This window comes from Diabrotica undecimpunctata, chromosome 2, assembly GCF_040954645.1.
Source record: "Diabrotica undecimpunctata isolate CICGRU chromosome 2, icDiaUnde3, whole genome shotgun sequence".
In the NCBI taxonomy this organism is placed as follows: domain Eukaryota; kingdom Metazoa; phylum Arthropoda; class Insecta; order Coleoptera; family Chrysomelidae; genus Diabrotica; species Diabrotica undecimpunctata.
Genome location: NC_092804.1, coordinates 174,313,541 through 174,333,415, shown reverse-complemented (window position 1 = coordinate 174,333,415; position 19,875 = coordinate 174,313,541). Strand labels below are relative to the sequence as shown.

Sequence of the window (19,875 nt, the reverse complement as noted above, 5' to 3'; positions counted from 1 at the left end):
GTGTGAAAAAAATTAAACCGACAGTAATGAGTGTAACGACATATCGCACGACCACACATTATGTGGAGTAATAAGCACAGCCCATGCGTGTTTATTAATAAATAAAAAAAAGATCGAGTGGATTTTGGTTGGTCACCAAAATTATTTTTTTTGGGGGTTTAACCCCCCCTCGGTGCGCCACTGCGTATGACTCCGCTTTGTACTTGTATACACTGTGATAGTTTTCCATTTATCTTTGCCCGTATTCGATTATGGAAGTAGATGTTTTCGATGGTTTGTATAATATTGGTTGGTATGTTTCCTTTATACAGTAGGTGTAAGACGTCTTCGACTTGGATGCGATCGAAAGCCTTTGTCAGGTCTATAAAACATAGATATGCTGGTTTATTGTACTCGATGGCCTTTTCTGTGATTTGTCTTAGTACAAATAAAACGTCTACGCAGGATCTTCTTGATCTGAATCCTTGTTGTTTATTTGATAAAGTTGTTCATTTATTGATTTTGTTGGTTAGGACTTTTGTGGTAAGCTTAAGTGCAGTGTTCAGTAGATTTATACCTCTATAATTGTTGGGGTCTTCTTTATCTCCTTTCTTGAACATTGATATCATTATGCTGTTTCTCCATGCGTCTGGCATCTTGGAATCATTGGAATCGAGTAAAATAAATTATGTAAGTTAAAAACCATCTCTCAGTGCGTAGACAATAAGAATGCTATGCTTTCCATTCTCGGTCACTATCGGAGTGCCACACCCCGTTTTTATATTAAAGCGAAGATAAAGAACCTAAAATGAATATTCGTACAGATGGTAGTGTACTATGCTATTCGTATCTTATCTATGCTTCATTGTCTTATTCAAAGCATAAGTTAGTGGTTTTTATGAATGATCTATTTTCGCGCACAGAAAGAAGCCAAGATAAGTACCACACCGTGGAAATGGAAAAGTACTATAAACTTTTCTTTGGTTTAAGGCGTGTATTATAGGCAACACCTAAAACAATCTTATGATTTACTAAATTAACTGGTACAGGAACTGAGATTTATAGTACTTCTTTTAATATAAAAAGGATAGTTTTTAAATTATAGTAGGGTAGTTTTCTATTCACTGTGCATTGCGGTATACGAGGAAGAACAGAACACAATCAGAAATTGAATGCTCTACATTCATAGTCTAAGCTTCAATGTCATTAACAGGAAAAGAAGAATGCGTCAATTAGGTTATGTTTGGAAGTAAAGTTACGCCGCTATAACGTTCTGCTTTTAAATTCATAGGACTTTTTTATAAACTAGAAAAAATGAAACTCGTAAGGTTAGTTTAATTTTCTACGTAGCTTTAAACTTTGTGTCGTTTATGCTTAATTACTGTTTTTCCCGGTACTTACTTCTATATTTTTAGGTTTCTTATGAAACTCAGTCATGAAACTGTAACCATGGAGCTGAAAAACGGCACTCAAATCCACGGTACAATTACAGGCGTAGATGTAGCAATGAATACGCATCTCAAGGCAGTAAAACTTACAGTAAAAAATCGCACTGCCGTTACTTTAGACACTTTAACTGTTAGAGGAAATAATGTCAGGTATTACATACTTCCAGACAGTTTACCTCTCGAAACGCTTTTGATCGACGACACACCGAAAGCAAAGGCCAAGAAGAAGGAAACCGCACGAGGAGCTGCAAGAGGTAGAGGTAGAGGTCGTGGTAGGGGTGGTCCTCGAGGAAGAGGTAGAGGCAGAGGACGTAGATAAGATCCTAATGAAACATTTTGAGATATTTTTTATTTTTATAAGAACTTTTGACCTATTTAAATAATTCATCCAACAAAACTAGCATAACAAACTTTATAAAATAATTAAAATCTGGATACTCTAAAATTCAGAGTATTAGAATGCAACTTTTATTTGTATATCATTGGAAATTGGTTATTTGTATATGTTAGCACTAAACTAATTGCACATTAGTTTACAGTAGATCATTGTTAAACCCACATGTCATAAACTAAGTTAGATTAGATTTCTTTTGTTTCAGCCAACTGTTTTTTATTTCTGTTTGGTTCATGTTATTTCAGTAGCATTCCAGAGGAGCAGTGGAATGCCACTGAAATAATGTGAACCAGCACTGGAATGTAGCATTCCATTGATCAATCCAGTCCAGTTCACTGGAATGACAGTCTATTTTTCATTCCAGTTTGATCATTCCCGTGCCACTGTAATAGTGTGAATGGTCAATCCAGTGTATAATTACATGTTGGACTGATCATAAAAGCATTGTCACTGTAGTGTTACTGATATTACAACTTTTGAACAACTAGAATAATGTGAACAATATGATCCACAGCACAGAAATGGATTACTGGACTAGAATAATGTGAACTGACCATTACCTTTAATATTGATTAAGTACTACAAAAACAATGAATAGTATTTTCTTATACTAGTTCTGAAGGTGTTATTTTAGACTTTTGTGCATTCAGTGGACAGTGTAAAGCTAAAGAAGCGTTTTTGTTTTGGTATAATTATTTTTTTAATGTTTATTTACACATTAACATCTTTATTTTGAAAAATGTTTGTACTGACACTATTCCTTATCATTGTTTGACTGTCTGGTTTTATATATAAAGGTTTATCTAAATATTTCGTTTCTGATATTACATTTTAAATACAAAAGTTATTATTTTAAAAGTTTTGAAATAGCAAATATAAGTTGAAAGTCTACAAGCACCATATTTTTCTGTTGAAAGTTTGTCTGGAAGCATGTTTTACATCAATACTTTCTACATGAATTTAACAGTGTAGTGTCTCCAACATTGATTAGTAGAATTGTTGTTAAAATTCATGTCACATGTTAAAATAAATTTTCGATAGATAGTAAGTATTTAACAAAGTGAGACGAAAATGTTGTATGGGATATGTGTCAGTTATTGCATTAAATTTATTATTGATCTTTATGTGACAGAATGCCATTTGTCAAACAATTCATTTTTTTTTTTAGTTATTTAAAAGTTTAAAGAAGTTATGTTGCATATTTGGGAAATAATAATACCTTGATATAAAGAATAACAGTCAGAATGTAATTCAGTTTGTACGGAAAATATATCAAAACATTGTACTTGGATGTGGAATGAGAATAAAACCATTTGTAAGTGCATGTATTTTATTCATTCTTTAATTATTTTTCTGGGGCATTTTTAATAGTATTTTAAACTAGTTAAATTACAGAAATGTAATGTGATACCATAATGGCCTTACAGCAGCTAAAAATGATATGGACACAGAAATCCCTTTCCAATGATTGGAATATTGGAATACTTTGCACCATACAAAAAAAAGGAGATATCTTTGAATGCTCTAACCACAGAGGAATTACGCTTCTAAATGTAGCGTATAAAATATTTTCCACAGTACTGTCACTGTATGGTACCATATGCAGAATGGATAGTAGGAAAATATCAGGCTGGTTTTAGATGTGGTAAAATGACAATTCATCAGATTGCAACCCTGAAACAAATTTTAGAAAAAACACTGGAGTATGGCATAGATACTCATCACATATTCATAGACTACAAAGCAGCCTACAACTCTGTGAGTAGAAGAGAAATGTTCAAAGCAATGAAAGAGTTAGGAATACCAAATCAGTTGGTAAATTTAACAAAGCTAACTCTTGAATAAGTTGAATGTAGAGTATGAATTCAGGGGGAACTTTCTGAATCTTTTGAAACAAATAACAGGCTGCTCCAGGGAGACCCTCTCTCCTGTGTACTGTTCAATCTGGCTCTGAAAAAAGTAATACATATGTCACAAATCACAACCATTGGTTCAATATATAATAAATCGGTGCAAATCCTTGCCTATGCTGATGATATCAATATTGTTTTGAGAATGGAAAACCCTGTATGAGAGGCGTCTGTGGCATTAAAAGAATCAGCCACAAAAATGGGTTTAATAATAAACACCAATAAAACGAAGAATATGAAAATAAGCAGGCAACTACCAATCCTACCGGCCACTTGTTAGAAGACAGAAACAACGTCATCGAAGCAGTGAACGATGTATACCTGGGAAAGCTGCTTAACACTGAAAATGTGATGTAAATATTTTGCCTACCACATAGGGTATTATTATGGGGGTTGAAAACTGGGGACAGCAACTTCTGGAGGTGGAGAAAGGGGAAGCAAAATAAACGAAACTGCAAACGGCACTCAGGGTTTGTTTGGAGAGCTGGGTCATGGATAAGTTGAATTGCAAGGGGGTTGGATTGGGGCAACTACAAAAAAATGAAACAAAGGGGGATCTTACATAAGTCTCTTGGAACAAACGGACAAAAAAAAACAACAGGGAGGACCTCTAGCAATTTAAAATGGACGCTGCTTCGAGGTGCCAAATTATAACGATTACAACAACTAGTTGTAACTATTGAAATAATAATTAGAAATACAAAATTGGTTAGGAGACTTTTCTTACATAAAAAGACAAAGTGGTTCAGAGAAATAAATTAAACATTTATTGTGTCTCACTACAAACAGTTACAAAAATACAAATGGCACAAAAATACTATATTAGTAGTTACAGAGATTTATACCAAAAATAACAAAGAAACTTACATGTCATTATCCTTTTACAAACTCGGGAGATGCTAAAAACATTTACAAAGATTACTGAGCTATAAACTGTGGCAAATAAAAAATTATTACAAGTAAAGAATTATCCTTTTAAATAAAACTATCATAAAGAGATATACCTTTTAAAAAAAAAACAACAAACCAATGTCAAGAATGATAAAACTAGTTGTTATAAGATCTATAATATTAATTATCAAAATTTTAATTGTTATAAAAGCAATTATTATTTTTAAAAAATGTCTATATTAACTTTAAAATTTAACACAAAAAGTTACCTTAAATTTTACTCTGCATGTCTGGGGTCGGGAACTGGTTCTATTAAATTTTCTGGGGGTAGGGTAGGGGAGGTTTTCTTATTCAAACAGGTGGCTTTTTAACTTCAGCGACTACAATTTCTGGTTCTGGGTCCACAAATTCGTTTGGATGCAGAAACAGCGGTTGCGAAGTTACGAGTAATTTTGTTTCCATCGAGGTTGACGGTGTCACTTCGTCTGTTGTTTCTTGGTCACACACACGGGTTCTGATTTGGTCAGGATGACGACGTAAAATTTTAGCAGGGGTTTGAACTTTGTAGCTTAACGGTCCAGTGGTTTCAATTATTTTGGAAGGAAGCCACTTTTGACCACCTGGAGCAAATGACCTTGCAAATACAGTCTCGTTTTCTTGAAAACATCTGGGTACTGTTTTGTAAGAATATTTCATCTCTTACTTAGATAACATCTCTTTTCTAAAGTAAACGATCAAATAATGAACCCAATTTTCGCCCCATTAATATTTCTGATGGGCATCTCCCTGTTGCACAATGGGGTGTAATGTGCTGAGTAAGGAGATATCTGGTAGTTAGTTTCTGCATTACCATCTCATTTTTTAGTGCATTTTTTACATTTTGTACCATGCTTTCCGCTTGCCCATTACTACTTGGATGGTACGGTGCAACCAATGCTTGTCTAACAAGGTTTTTCTTTAAAAAATCTTGGAACTCAGCTGACGTAAAACAAGTTCCGTTATCCGATACGACGACATCTGGGATGCCATTAGTGGCAAATAATACGTCTATAGTCATAACACTAGACGTATTTGGAACGATTTTAACCTCCAACCACTTCGAATACGAGTCTATGACAATCAGAAACATTTTTATTTTAAATGGACCGGCAAAATCGAGGTGTATTCCTGTCCATGGAGCTCTGGCCTACTCCCACGGATGGATTGGACCCTTTTTTGGCATGTTTCTAGACTCCTGGCACTCGCTGCATGTATTTACTAGGTGTTCGATTTGTTTGTCGAGATTTGGCCACCAAACCTATGAGCGTGCCAGTGACTTCATTTTTACGATTCCGGGGTGTGCTGAGTGTAGCAAATTCAGTATTGTTTTCCTCCCTCCAAGTGGAACTATTACCCTTGTACCCCATAACAGGCAGTCTTGATAACAACTAATTTCGTTTTTACGTAGTAGATAAGGAATATATTCGTCTGAAAATTTAATTTTCTCATCAGGCCAACCTTTCCGAACCCACTGCAAAACTTTAGATAACACTGGGTCTTTCTTAGTCTCATTGGCAATGTCTTTGGCACAGATTAGTTTTTCTGGGATGTTCTCAAGCATCAAAACGTCCTCTGAGCTTGGTGGTTCTGGCGCATGTACCTTTTGTGGCAATCTGCTAAGAGCATCTGCATTCGGAATTTTTGAACCTGGTACGTAACATAATTCGTAATCATAAGCAGATAAATAAGAGCCTATCTAAGCATTCTGGGTGACAGTATCTCTGGAACACCTTTTTTCGGATTAAAAATACCCAACAATGGTTTATGGTCCGATCTTATGCCTATTTTCCTGCCATATACATATTCATGGAATTTTTTAATGCCCGATATTATGGCCAGTGCTTCTGTGTCGATTTGGGAAAAATTTTGTTCAGTAGATGATAGAGTACGGCTATGGTACGCCACTGGATATTCACGTCCCTCATTATCACGTTGACTAAGCACACAACCTACCCCGTAAGGGCTGGCATCACACGTCAAAAATGAATCTTTTTGTTCACTGTAATGTCCTAACACAGGTTCACACAATTGTTGCCTTGTCCTTTAGAAAAACATGATAAAAATTTAAAAGTCCAAGAAAAGCTTGCAACTTGATTTTATTGGTTGGCGCAGGCGCATCAGTTATGGTTGCGATTTTGTCTTTAATGGGACGTAAACCGTCTTCACTTTTTTGAAAACCAAGAAACTCTATAGTTTTTGTTCGAAAAACGCACTTTTCTTTGCGCAAATGTAGTCCGTCTTCCTGGAAACGCGATAATACCGCGCGCACTTTTGAATCCAAGTCTATTTCTGAGCTACCGACTATTAAAATGTCATCGTAATAAGGTAGTACGCCAGGAATACCCGTTAATCTAGTGTCTATGAATTTTTGAAAAATTTGTGAAACCACTGATATACCGAACTGTAAACGATTACATTTAAAAGCCCATTTATGAGTAATTATTGTTTGTGCTTCAGCAGCTTCACGGTTGACACTTAACTGCAGATAAGCTTGCGCCATGTGCAATTTTGCAAAAACTTTACCGCCCGTGTGGTATAAGTGTGGATAAGATACCCTGTACCGATGACACTGAATAAGGTTCCGGATTTAACGCTAAATTCAATGTGGATTTGTAGTCACCACAAATCCTAACCTCCCCGTTTTCTTTGCAAACAGTCACAATTGGGGTGCACTATTTTGGGTGCGTAATCGGCTCTAAAACCCCTTGCGCAAAAAATCTGTCCAGTTCAACTTCGACTTTGTCTTTTAGCGCAAATGGAACTTTACGAGCTTTACGCATAAGCGGCTTTACATTTTTGTCCAACGAAAAACTTACTGGGGGACCCGGTAAGATCCCAAATCTGTATTAAATACATCTGGGTATTCTTCTGAATAATTAATCATTGATAAAATTTGACTTACCCCAGCTATGGTTAAACCTAAACTAACAAACCAGTTTCTGCCGAGTAGACTCGCGCGATTGCCTTCCGTGACTATGTGAGGAAGTGTCGTTGATCTTTGACCTCTCTTTACCTCCATTTGACACTTACCCAGAGTGGGTATCACTGTGTTTTGATAGTCCCGTAAAATAACACTGGATTTATCTATTTTAGGTCGATTTTCACTAAAGATTTTATGGTACGTTGATTTGCTTAGTCGGTCAGATAGCCAAGCAGGCTAGGCGGCCGATTCTCATTCGCTTCACTGTCGAATGGTTCAGTGGATGTGGGTTCGAGCCCCAGCTCGGTGTACAGAAAAATAAAAAAGGCTAACCGTTTAAAATTCTAGATGAATCTGCGGCTTAGACTAGAATATGCTGGTGTCTGATCGGCCTATGGTGGAGCAGTACGGCAAGAGATAAGGGCTTGCGGCTTGGTGATACTCCTCCATAGATTCCTATCTACCGGAAGGGCGTGGCGCCTAAATACCGATGTATAATATATGATTTGCTTATCACTGAATAACTCGCACCAGAGTCACCTTCCATTTTCACTTTTTGGTCATTAAGTAGCACATCTACTAAATATTCACCGGTAATGCTATCAGACGTCACGTTATTTAACGAATATTCATAGTCCTACTTTAATAAAAAAAAAAACGCTCTGAGTGTTCCCCGAAACCGGCTCGGTATTGGACGTAGATTCCACGGTAGTCTGATGTACTTTGCGTTTGTGATTTTGGTTCTTCTTTTTAGCAAAACAAGCTATTTCGATGTGTCCAACTTTCCAGCAATATGTACAGGTTGATTTAATGTGTTCACAAGTTTCAGGAGAATGTTCCCTTTAGCACCGAAAACATCTCTTCTTTTCGCGATTAGCTAATTGTTGTTTGAACTCGCCAGTTGATTTTTAAGAAAACTTACCGCGTTTACATTTGCGCTCGACTCACTTTCTCGTAGCACCGCCAAACTTTCCACGACCATCTCGTGTGCAAGGCACATGTCTTGCGCGTTCTTAAGTTTTAATTTATCTATGGCTAGCAACTTTTGCTGTAGCGATTCGTCGGTAATACCACAAACGAGTCGGTCACGTAGCATTATGTCAAGGCTAGTTCCGAAACCACAGGGTTCTGCCAATTTTCGTAATTCTTTCAGATACACAGATATTGTTTCACCAGTCTGTTGATTTCGACGATAGAATTTAAACCTGCACACAATTTCCGACGTTTTTGGAGAAAAATGCTTTTTTAACTCAACTATGAATTAATCATAAGTTTTATAAGACACTTTGGACAGCGCGACCAAAGATCTAATAATCTCGTATGTATTTGGACCGCACAAACTTAAAATGTAGCTTTTTTCTTATCAGGGTCCGTAATGTTATTTGCAGTAAAGAAAAAATCCATACGCTCGACGTATGATTCCCAACCTTTGGAGTCACCCACGTTAAAATTTTCGATGTTTCCGAATGCCGCCATCTTGCACACAATTTGCTTTATTTATCATCGGGACGAATAATGCACTTAAACTGGCACACACACGGATCCCATCCTCGCCGCCAAATAATAAGTATCGGACCGGGTTGTAAATAATAACAACAGTATAGGAAAGACTACCGACTTTAATTATCACCCCAAAACGCAATGCAAATAAATATACATTAATTAAACGATCCTCCCGTCCCGTGTTCCTTCCCAGCTGATTGTGACGTAACCGCACTGCATGGTTGCCAATACATCACAATATGTTAAACAGCAAGGGTGATAGTATACATCCCTGACAGACCCCACGTTTAATTTTGATACCACGTCTATATTATATCCTTTGCTGTATGATTTTTAGAAATAACTTTAAAATGTGGCTCATTACGCTGATAGCACGGAAATTATTGCAGGATACGAACATTGCTTTCTTTGGTAGAGCAATAAACGTTGACTTCAGCCATGATCTTGGTATTACTCCGATTAAATATATGTCATTGAATATTTTTGTTAGTCGTAACAGAATAACATTAACATATTTGTATCATAGAGTTACACAGTATTTTTTTCATAATTATACCATAATAAACAGAAATTATACCTATAAAGACTTTTTGCTTAGCTCGTCTCGCTGCCCCGGTCTCCCCTGCTTATTTGAAAACGCTCTAAAAATTCTTTAAAATGATAAAATAAAGGATAATAAAATAATTATTCTCTCCTTAACTGATCATCAATTCTTTACCAGTTTACTGGTCAAAATATCTCTTTTTATTGTGGACTAAATTGTCATCCCATGTATCTGGTTCCCATTGTCTTGAGCTCCTAGCCTATAACAAACGACAACAGGAACGGTTTGCAAATTTTATTATGAGCATGCGTCACTTCAACTGGTGCGTTTAGCTGAATTCTAGCGTAAACATGGCGAATATCGGGCAAATTATGAGGTTTTAATAAAAACAAATAAATGTTATTGTGTTGCAAATTGCAAAGGACCTATTGACTTAACAGTGTGTAAAATAATGTGAGTGAGTTTTTAGGTAGTGAGGCGCGTTCAAGTTATGATTCCCTTTTAATTACGTTTGACATTTAATTGTCAGGATATTTACTTTTTCATTTTTATTACCTGATATTTTTAATTAGAATTGTATTATTTTTGAATTTACGACTTTGGGCCTCTTTTACATTTCGTCTGTCGTTTTTAGATAATTTTTACTAATAGAAATAAAGATTTTTTTCAAATGTCAAATATTTTAGGTTAAGTATTGTAAAATTTTTAAAAAATTGCTGTTTCTCTTTAATTTTTAGTCGTAATTTATTGAATCATTCGTGTAGGTTACTTAAACGTTTAGGGACAAATTAAAACCAGTGACATTTGCGAAGAAAATTGCATGGAAATGCGGAAGGCCTTTTACAAAATTGCACAGATGCCCCTTAAAGGTAAGGTAATATTTTTAACGACAATTATTTTTGCAGATAGGTAGTTAATTTAATATTACATCTTAAACCAGCCAGGGATATAAGTTTGATTTATTTTTATAATATCCAGTTTGCATTTGGCACAAGAATCAGTGGAATTGATAGAGATTCCAATAGATGGCAGCATGTGTATGATCTATTGAAAATTCCCAGGGTAATCTGTCCTGGGTTAATTATTCTGAATAGATTTTAACAGGGCAGTGTAGACTAAATATGCTATTTCCCTAATAAATCAGTTTGTATTAGATAAACCCAAATTTAGATAAATTTTAAACAATGTTTTATCTACATTCTTATTTCAGGGTATTTTAATTTTATTATATTTTATTTACTTTTTATTTTTTGTTGATTACTATCACAGAGTAACTAAAGTTTGCCCATTTATACATTTTGTATAAAATAATTGTGCATTTTTAATCCATACTAATAGCAACAATGTATTAATTAGTATTATTGGAGAATACATGGATTAGATAAGGTTTATTCTATCATTATTTGCACATGTATGACATGATTCATGACTTATTTGTAATATTAGGTCTCTTTTATATTCACCGAACTTAAAACCATGAATTTAGTTGCTTGTCTGTTAACAATGGAATGCATTAAACAAATACATCATTATGATAAAGGACCATGATTGATACTGAGAATTTTGAGTGGTCTTTTTTTATAACTAGACTAACATATTGTTTAAATTTTCATTTTGGGGGCTTTGAAATTATATATTTTTTTCAAAAATATGTATTAAATGCTAAGTATTATTATACTGTCCCTAACTTCTACTTAATATTATAATCTAAATAATTTGACATATTGTAACTCCCCTATCGTGGACATCTGTTTCACTTAAACATTTAATTTATATAAATTTATTGAAGGCGTCTCTGCATTTTGTGTTAAGTTTTAAAAATCTTGTAATATGTGTTGGTCATTAACTTGCTCTCTTCTTCTTCTTCCTCTTTATAAGCAATTTTGCTTGTTCATTGGCGGATTAATACCTCTATGAAAGGTTGTCATGCCATCTTTTGCGCGGTGCTCCGATACTTCTTCTGCGTATTGGTGACCTATCTCTTGCTATTTTGATGACACCCATCTCCCCCTTTCTGCTTATGTGGTTATTCTATTCTTTTTTTCTATTTTGTGTCCATTCGTTTATACACTGTCTGTTACATTTTCTTTTAATGTCTTCACTTTTCTTTTGACCTCTCAATGTATTTCCTGTAAATCTTTTCAGTACTCTCATCTCTGCCATTTCAAGTAGCCTTTGTGTTGTGGCTGTGTCAGGTCTTGTTTCTGAGGCATATGTCATTATTTGTCTTACACTGGCTTTATAAATCTTCATTGAGACTTCATCTCAGTGTTAATGTGCCTGTTTCACCTTATAGTATTATTAAAGCATCCTGTCAGTCTATTTGCTTTTTGTACTTGATCTCTCACTTCTTTGTCCAGGTCTCTATAGCTGGACAGTGTAATTCCAAGATATTTTATTTCCATTACTTGTTCAATACTGATGCCATCAATTTCTATTTTAAATCTGGTTAGTTGTTTGCTGATTACTATTGTTTTAGTTATCTGAGATGAGATTGTCATATTAAATTCTTTTGCTCTTGTATTAAATCTGTGGACCACCAGTCTTTGCAGATTACCTTCATCTTGGGCTATCAAGATGATTTGGATGTAGATATAGAACAGGGAACCAAGTATCATCAAGTAACAACAGAGAAAATCAACAAAATTGATTGTCATCAGTTATAACTAATTATTTTGGTTATTTTAAGATATTGTAGGTTACGTCCAATATTAGTATAGGTAATTTATACTTTTGTTATCTGAAAGTAGTTTAAAAAATATCATTCATAAAATAAATATGCTACTTGGTTCCTTTTAAAAAAATTAAATTTCCATATTTTTTATACAATTTTAAAAAGAACCAATCACTTGGTTCCATGTATAAATAAGAATATTTTTTTTTATAAAGAAACATAAAATATTTCTATTGATAAAGTAGCAACGAGTGGGTTTTAAGGAACACAAGAAAATGTCAAGTCACCAAATAAAACAGGTTTATTTTCCAATAAAGTAATGTGGTTCCTTGTACAAAAATGTAAAAGACAATATTTAATGCTACAAACAGGTAGCAATAAAGGTAAAACAAAATAAACAAATGGTACTTAATTATTATTTTTGATAGAACTTTTTAACAAAATCTGCCTCATTGTTCAGTTTCAGTTTCAAACTCAAAATCAATGTCACCATCATAACCATCTATACCGTATTCATTTTACAAATTCCTAATTGTCAATAGAAGCACGTGAAAGCCAAACAGGGTCGTACTGATGTGTATCATATGATTTTTAAAAATATTTACTTTTGAAACTGTTAGTGTAAGAATTTCTTGAAATTTAATCATTATATCACAATTGAACTAAACTCTAAAAAATAACACGACCAGTAAATAACTTAACAATAACTATAACATAAATATAACACAATATATTAACTTAAAAATCAACTCAATACACTTTGAATTTAAAATGCTGACAAGTGTGCATCTGTAACATGAGAATCTGTCTGGCTTAAGGTAATAAATTATATTTAATAGCCTCTTGATGAATGAGACGGCGAATTACAGAGCATGGTCTTATTCCGCTGCCTATTTCTATAGGTTCTGTAAGTTCCTAGTTCCTAGTAAGAAGTCCATCTATTCTGACTTCCATTTTGTTGTTTTGGTAGATGTTTTTAATAGTTTTTATAATATTTAAGGAAACTTCTCTATTATACCTTTGAGCCGTATATGAAGATGGATTATATATTTGAGTCTTACTCTGTCAAATGCTGATTTATTATACTCAAGTGATTTCTCAGTAGTTTGCTTTATGACGAATATTGCATCTTTACATGATCTTCCACTACGAAAACCTTGTTGTTCATCTGCTAAACTTAACCTCTGATTCATTAGTTCTTGTAAAGGTTTGTTGTAACTTTTAGAGTAGTATTTAACAAGTGTATACCTCTGTAGTTTTCTGGCTGTTTTTTATCTCCTTTTTTGATTAGTAGAATTAGTTCGCTCGTTCTCCATTCTTCTGGTATTATATTGTGTTTTATAATTTTATTAATTGTTCTGTCATTGCTGTTCCACTGTATTTGTTTGACATACCGTCTTGTACCTGCTGATTTTCTGTTCTTTAGCTTTTCAAGTATTTTATGAACTTCCTGTGTATTTATAGTAAGTTCTTCATTTGTGGTAATTTTTGGTGTTTCTGGTTCTAGCATAGTTTGTTCTTCTTCTGCATAGAGCTTTTTTAGATAATCAATCCATGTATCCTTTTCTACGTGTTTTGGTTCTATTTGTTCTTTTACCACTGTTATTTGCCATATATTCTTTTGCAGACCATAAAAATCATTTCCATTTTGCCATTTCATTCCATTCCAATCAGTTCCATTTTTTCGAAAAGCATTCCCAGTGATCATTTTTAATTTTTCTTAGTTAGCTGTTAGTTGTACAAGAACTGAAGGTACAAGTTTGTATTTTTGTTCAACTCTTCTCAAAATTTAATGTCAATTTTCAATAATTATTGTATTGTTAATTATTACAATGACTATTGATCTTAAAGTTGCTAACAACGATATTTGTAATGTATAAAATAACATACTAAAGTATTATTTGACCAAACCGCCATGAAGACCCTTTAACAGATCGCAAGAGAGCTGACAGTCACTGCCACAAATATGACTACAGCTTTAAGAGTATATGAACAAGACTAAGGTTTAATAGACAAAGATGAAGACATTTTATAAATTAAAATATACTAAAATTGCTGTATGGCTTACTTGATGCCTACCTATGATTCATATCGTGGGTTCTTATACTTAATGAGTGGATATCTACATTGAGCCTAATATACTCAAATAGCCTTTACGGGATCTAATGTTGATTTACATGTTTCACAATCATCACCCTTGTATTTAATAATATAATAACGCATGACTGGCTAACATCCACATATATAGCTCTTCCTAAGAAACAAAAAGCAAGAAAATGTGAAGACCATACAGTTCTCAATATGGCTTTAGAAAGGGTACAGGCACTAGAGAAGCAATTATGGGATTGGCACTGATGGCGGAAAGGTATCTTGAGGTTCAAAAACGGCTGTATGTGTGCTTTGTCGATTATAGAAAGGCCTTTGACCGCATCAAACACGGAAAATTGATCGAGGTGCTAAAAGAAGTAGGGTTGTACGGACACGACATAGCTATCATAAGTAATACATACTGGAACTACACAGGATGCGTTCGAACAGAGAACGGAAACACCAAGTACATCAACATAGAACGAGGAGTGCGTCAAGGGTGCATTTTATCCCCCCTATTATTTAATGTATATGCCGAACACATAATCAGAGCTTCTCTTGAAGATCGCCCTGAAGGTGCCAAAGCCAATGGAATCATCATTAACAATATAAGATATGTCGATGACACCGTAGTATTAGCTGAAACAGAAGATCAACTAAATATATTGATGAACATATTATCAGAATTAACTTTTCCAAAACCAAAATTCTGGTATTCCACAAAAACCCCCATGAACAAGTTACACCTAACATACAAATAAATGGTATCACACTTCTTCAGAGTTCCCAAAGCTTCATATACCTGGGCAGAGAACTAAATAGTCAACTAGACCACTCAAAAGAAATTAGAAGACGCATTGAAATGGCAAGATCTGGTTTCATGAATATGCGTAAAATGCTCTGTAACCCCAAGCCATCAGTCTCAATAAGATTGAGAACACTGAAGTGTTATGTGTGGTCTCTATTACTATATGGCTGTGAGACCTGGACATTAAAACAGTATGACGTCAACAAATTAAATTCATTTGAAATGTGGATGTACCGCCGAATGCTAAGAATAAGCTGGACCAGCAGAACTACGAATGAAGAAGTACTGAGAGCAATGAACACACGCCCTTGTCTGGTCAATACTATCAAAATTAGAAAGACGTCACATCTAGGACACATAATGCGCTACACAAAAGGAAATGAATTAATTCATCAAGCCCAGAATACAGAGAAATTTGCCATATTGATCGCCAACCTCAACAGAGAAGGCGCTTAAGAGGAGGACTCTTGTATTTATTGAATGCTTGATCTTCTATTAATAAATATTTAATAATTCAAGCTACCAACCAGGCAAATTATTGACACCTGTTGCTTCACCTACACTTTTCTCTCATTCTTTTTTCTTTTTCTTATTTTCGTATTTCATAATTAATTTTTACTTACTTAACTGTACCGTACAAAGACCGCAGGATCGCCATGTAAAGTGTACATGGTTTGGCAGGGTCGCCAAGCCTGAGTTGTATTCTTGCAATTTGCTAACTCACTACAGCGTGGTTTAAAAATCAGAACGATTTACATTACAAGTTCACGTTACAAATTCTTTTTGTTTAATTTTATTTCGCTTTATAACTCTATTCTCTGTTCACAAATTGTTGAGAGCACGAAATATGCCTCAAACTCATAAAACGGTCGTAAATCATAGGCGTTCCTAAGGTGTTTATTCATTAAATAATAATATAATGTTTTAATACTGTTATATATAATATTCATAATATTTTAATACTAATATATTTAGCAAAAAAACAATTAAAACTTTCACGACTAATGTTGGTTATTATATTATATTAATAAAGAATTTAACCTTTAACAATTTTGTAAATAAGAATACCTTATCTCTTTGGATATTTCAATACTAATCTTCGCGTTTAATCACTTTACTAGAAAACCTGGAATTTATATCCGAATGTACTATTCGTTGCAAGATAATTAAGATGGAATTCCCCAGATTTTTAATAATATAATTATATTCGAAACTTAACTTGAAAGGGTGAAGTTACGAACGAAAACAATTTTTTTGTTTAGTACGTTTTTTTTAGACCAGTCAGTAAGTCTGTCTATCCACCAAGAGAGAAGACTATTGTCCTGAATGTTCACGATGCTCTGGTTTCTCAGAATCCCATAAACACTGTTCGCAACATAGTCGAAAGTTGTGCCAACATGACTGGCGTAGGAGAGTCAACTTTATATAGGTTCCTATCAGAAAGAAAAAAACACGGTATAGCTAACCCAAACACAAACGACAACTTAAAGAGAGGGAAAAAGCCTATTGACATTGATGAATTTGCCAAAAATGGATTCGAAGGAAAATTCATGGATTTTTTTCAAAAAAGAAATACCAAACCTAAACAAAATTTTACAAGAAGTTAGAGACGACCCGGATTTGCCTCATATCGGACGAACTAAATTGTGGCAAGTTTTAAAAGATTTAAATTTCCGGTGGGAGAAATCAGACCGAAAATCACTTTTGATTGACTGGGAGGAGAAGATGATGTTGGAGAAGAAATTATCTAAGATTCATACGAAAATTCCGGGCTGAAGAAAGGCCCATCTTCTACCAGGATGAAACGTGGGTAAACTCAGGTCATACTCTAAAAAAATTTTGGTCAGATAAAAATATATTAAGCTCCAGGCAAGCCTTTATGGAAGGTTGGTCTACTGGTATCTCCCCACCTTCTGGTAAAGGCAGTAGATTAATAATTTCTCACATTGGCAGTGAAAAAGGATTTGTTAAGCATGGTTTGTTGGAATTTCATTCCAAAAGCACAAAAGACTATCACGAGGAGATGACAGCTGATGTTTTCGAAGAGTATTTTGAGCAAATGAATGAACACATACCACCAAATTCAATTATAGTATTAGATAATGCACCTTATCATTCACGACTAGTAGAAAGACTTCTAACGAATGCGTGGAAGAAACAGGATATTCTTGACTGGCTGCGGAATAAGTATCTGCCTTACGAAGATGGAATGGTAAAAGCAGAACTTTTAAAAATTGCCCGGCAACACAAATCTAAGTTCAAGAAATACGTAGTTGACAAAATGGCGGAAAGGCGAAACATCACAGTCTTTAGACTTCCACCCTACCACTGCGAAATAAATCCAATTGAACTCATTTGGGCACAAATGAAAAGTTATGTGGCTAGAAAAAATACGTCATATAAAATACAAGCTGTACGTGAATTGTTATACGAGTCTTTATAACATATTACAAAACAAAACTGGAAAGATGCAGTAAGACATGTAATAGAAGAAGAACAAAAAATGTGGGATCTTGATAACATAATTGATGCGACCGTAGAGATTATTAACCTAATTATTAACGCTCAAGACGACTCGGATTCCGAAGTTGATCCTATTTATTTTGAATTTGAATAGTTTTCTAATCGTAATTATATAAGGTAAGTAATCGTAGTTGTAATCGTAAGGTATTAAAGGGGAAAGGCGCAAAATGTCGCCTGTCAAAATCTTCAATGTGTTTTAAATGTATCCATTTTTTTTTCAAATCCTGAGAAAACTAAAAAGCATTTTTGAAAAATTTAAAGGCAGAATGAAATATTTTTTAGAATAAATAAAAAGTTTCTTTTGCATGCAATATTTTCAATTAAAAATTATACTATATTTTCTCTTTTATTTTCACCCCTGTTACATAACATATTAAAATAAACATTGTAGAAGTTTTCAGGAACTTTCTACCCTGAGTAATAATGTAATCTTTCATTCTGCGTTTAAATTTTTCAAAAATATTTATTAGTTTTCTCCGGATTCGAAAATAATGGATACATTTAAAACACATTGGAAATTTTGCCAGGCGACATTTGGCGCCTTTTTCCTTAATTAAATAAATGTATCTTTTACAAATGGCAAGAAACTTTTTATTTTTGAATAAAATAAATAAGTTTTATTAAAAAATACAATTTACATAAGTACAATTTAAAAAATATATTTATTTAGTTCAAATAAATGTTTCAATCATATACTCTACGACACTGGTCGTTCATTTCTAACCATTCAAAATACCCCCGTAATAGGATTATAAGGTATTGTATTCCTTCAGATATAAGGTGGGTTAGTCGAAAACGTCTTAAATAGTCAGTTTTAGGTTGGTTTTTACTATTATATCGTATTACCTATCCTCTCTGTATTTCAGTTTTCTAATTAGGGTTAAACTTGTAGTGAGCTATCAACAAATTGTGAACCGTGTATAGTTTGACTTTTTGACGTCAAACTTTACAATGGCACTTTTAATAAGATGTGTTGCTTTATTATTGGTTGCTATGCAATAGTTTTTTTTTTCACAGAACCGGTCTATTAAAAAGTACATGAGTCAATACGAACCAAAGCGAATTTATCCCGAAACACACCGATTATTTTCTATGCAAACAGAAAGCTTGAAGTTCATTGAAGTACTCTACACAATAAATCGATCCACTGAAATTCATTTTGCCGATTTATCGTATCGCCAGAAAGAGTCTGCACTCCTATAAAGCTCTTTTGTCGTGTTGTAGAGGCCCTTCGGGATACATATTTGTGAAATATAAATGACAACAGATCTTAAAAGCACTGGTGGATTATTATTTATTATTGAAGAAGAACAAATGGGTGCTTCTTTTGATTGAAAACGCTCTAACGGGAAAAACAAACAAAAAGGATAACCGTGAACGATATGCTTAAATCGCGAAATCAGCAGTCTGTTGACGAATGTTTGCCGTTGCTGCTGAATATAGGAGTAAATAACGTATCGGGGAATTTCAGTAGGTGTTTTATCTGACTCCATATTTTTTATATTAGCTTAAATGGACCTGTAGTTTGTTTCTGTCGTGTTGATATAACAAAGTTCTGATGTAATCACGTTCTGATACGAAGCTTTGATGTTTAGTTCAACATGAAGAATTTCCTTTTTGAATATACTTTTTTATGACAGAGCTTGGGCATTATTTCGAAACAATCGAAAAATTAAGAATACCTATTTTATTGAATTTTTATCAATACCACTGTTTTCAAATAACAAAATTTGAATTTTTCTACACCTAGAATCCTTTTAGATTTTTATTATATTTTTAATGAATGCATTTTGCGTTTTGTGCATCTCAAAATTGCCGGACTGATATATCTATCAATATAAAAGGCTAAGACAACAACTCACTCTGTTTGTCCTGTACGATACTCTGTACTCCTAGCGCCACCTAGGAAAGAAATCCGAACTACCAACTGACATTTTAATCATATTTTTATATTATATTTATATTTTAATCATACTTTGGTCTAATGAAATGTTTCGTTTTTCTAATCTAGTAATTGATTCAGCAATATTTACAAAATTGGGTTGGATATGTGCCAAATTACTTTTTAATAACGGTTTTTTTAAAACGTCCACACATTTTTTTATAGCACCTGAGCTATCTACATCGAAACTACAAGTACGTCTGTAATTCCCT

The 19,875-nt window shown here is 33.9% G+C and overlaps 2 protein-coding genes across 4 annotated transcripts in view; both read left to right on the top strand.

The window, feature by feature from the left end:
- Positions 1-1,153: 1,153 nt before the first annotated feature.
- Positions 1,154-3,145, top strand: SmD1 (small ribonucleoprotein particle protein SmD1). Its single transcript, XM_072524057.1, has 2 exons — positions 1,154-1,307; positions 1,395-3,145. Exons 1-2 carry the CDS (start codon positions 1,294-1,296, stop codon positions 1,744-1,746), a joined length of 366 nt encoding a protein of 121 aa, XP_072380158.1. The 5' UTR covers positions 1,154-1,293; the 3' UTR covers positions 1,747-3,145.
- A 6,777-nt stretch (positions 3,146-9,922) lies between these two features.
- Positions 9,923-19,875, top strand: part of Nca (neurocalcin homolog) — a 371,118-nt gene continuing 361,165 nt past the window's right edge. Inside the window, exon 1 of one of the 3 annotated variants that reach the window (XM_072524050.1) lies at positions 9,923-10,081. The gene's annotated coding sequence lies outside the window, so the exon portion shown is untranslated. Of the gene's footprint in view, positions 10,116-19,875 lie in introns of all 3 variants that reach the window. The other 2 variants (XM_072524051.1, XM_072524052.1) reach the window with 2 other exon arrangements.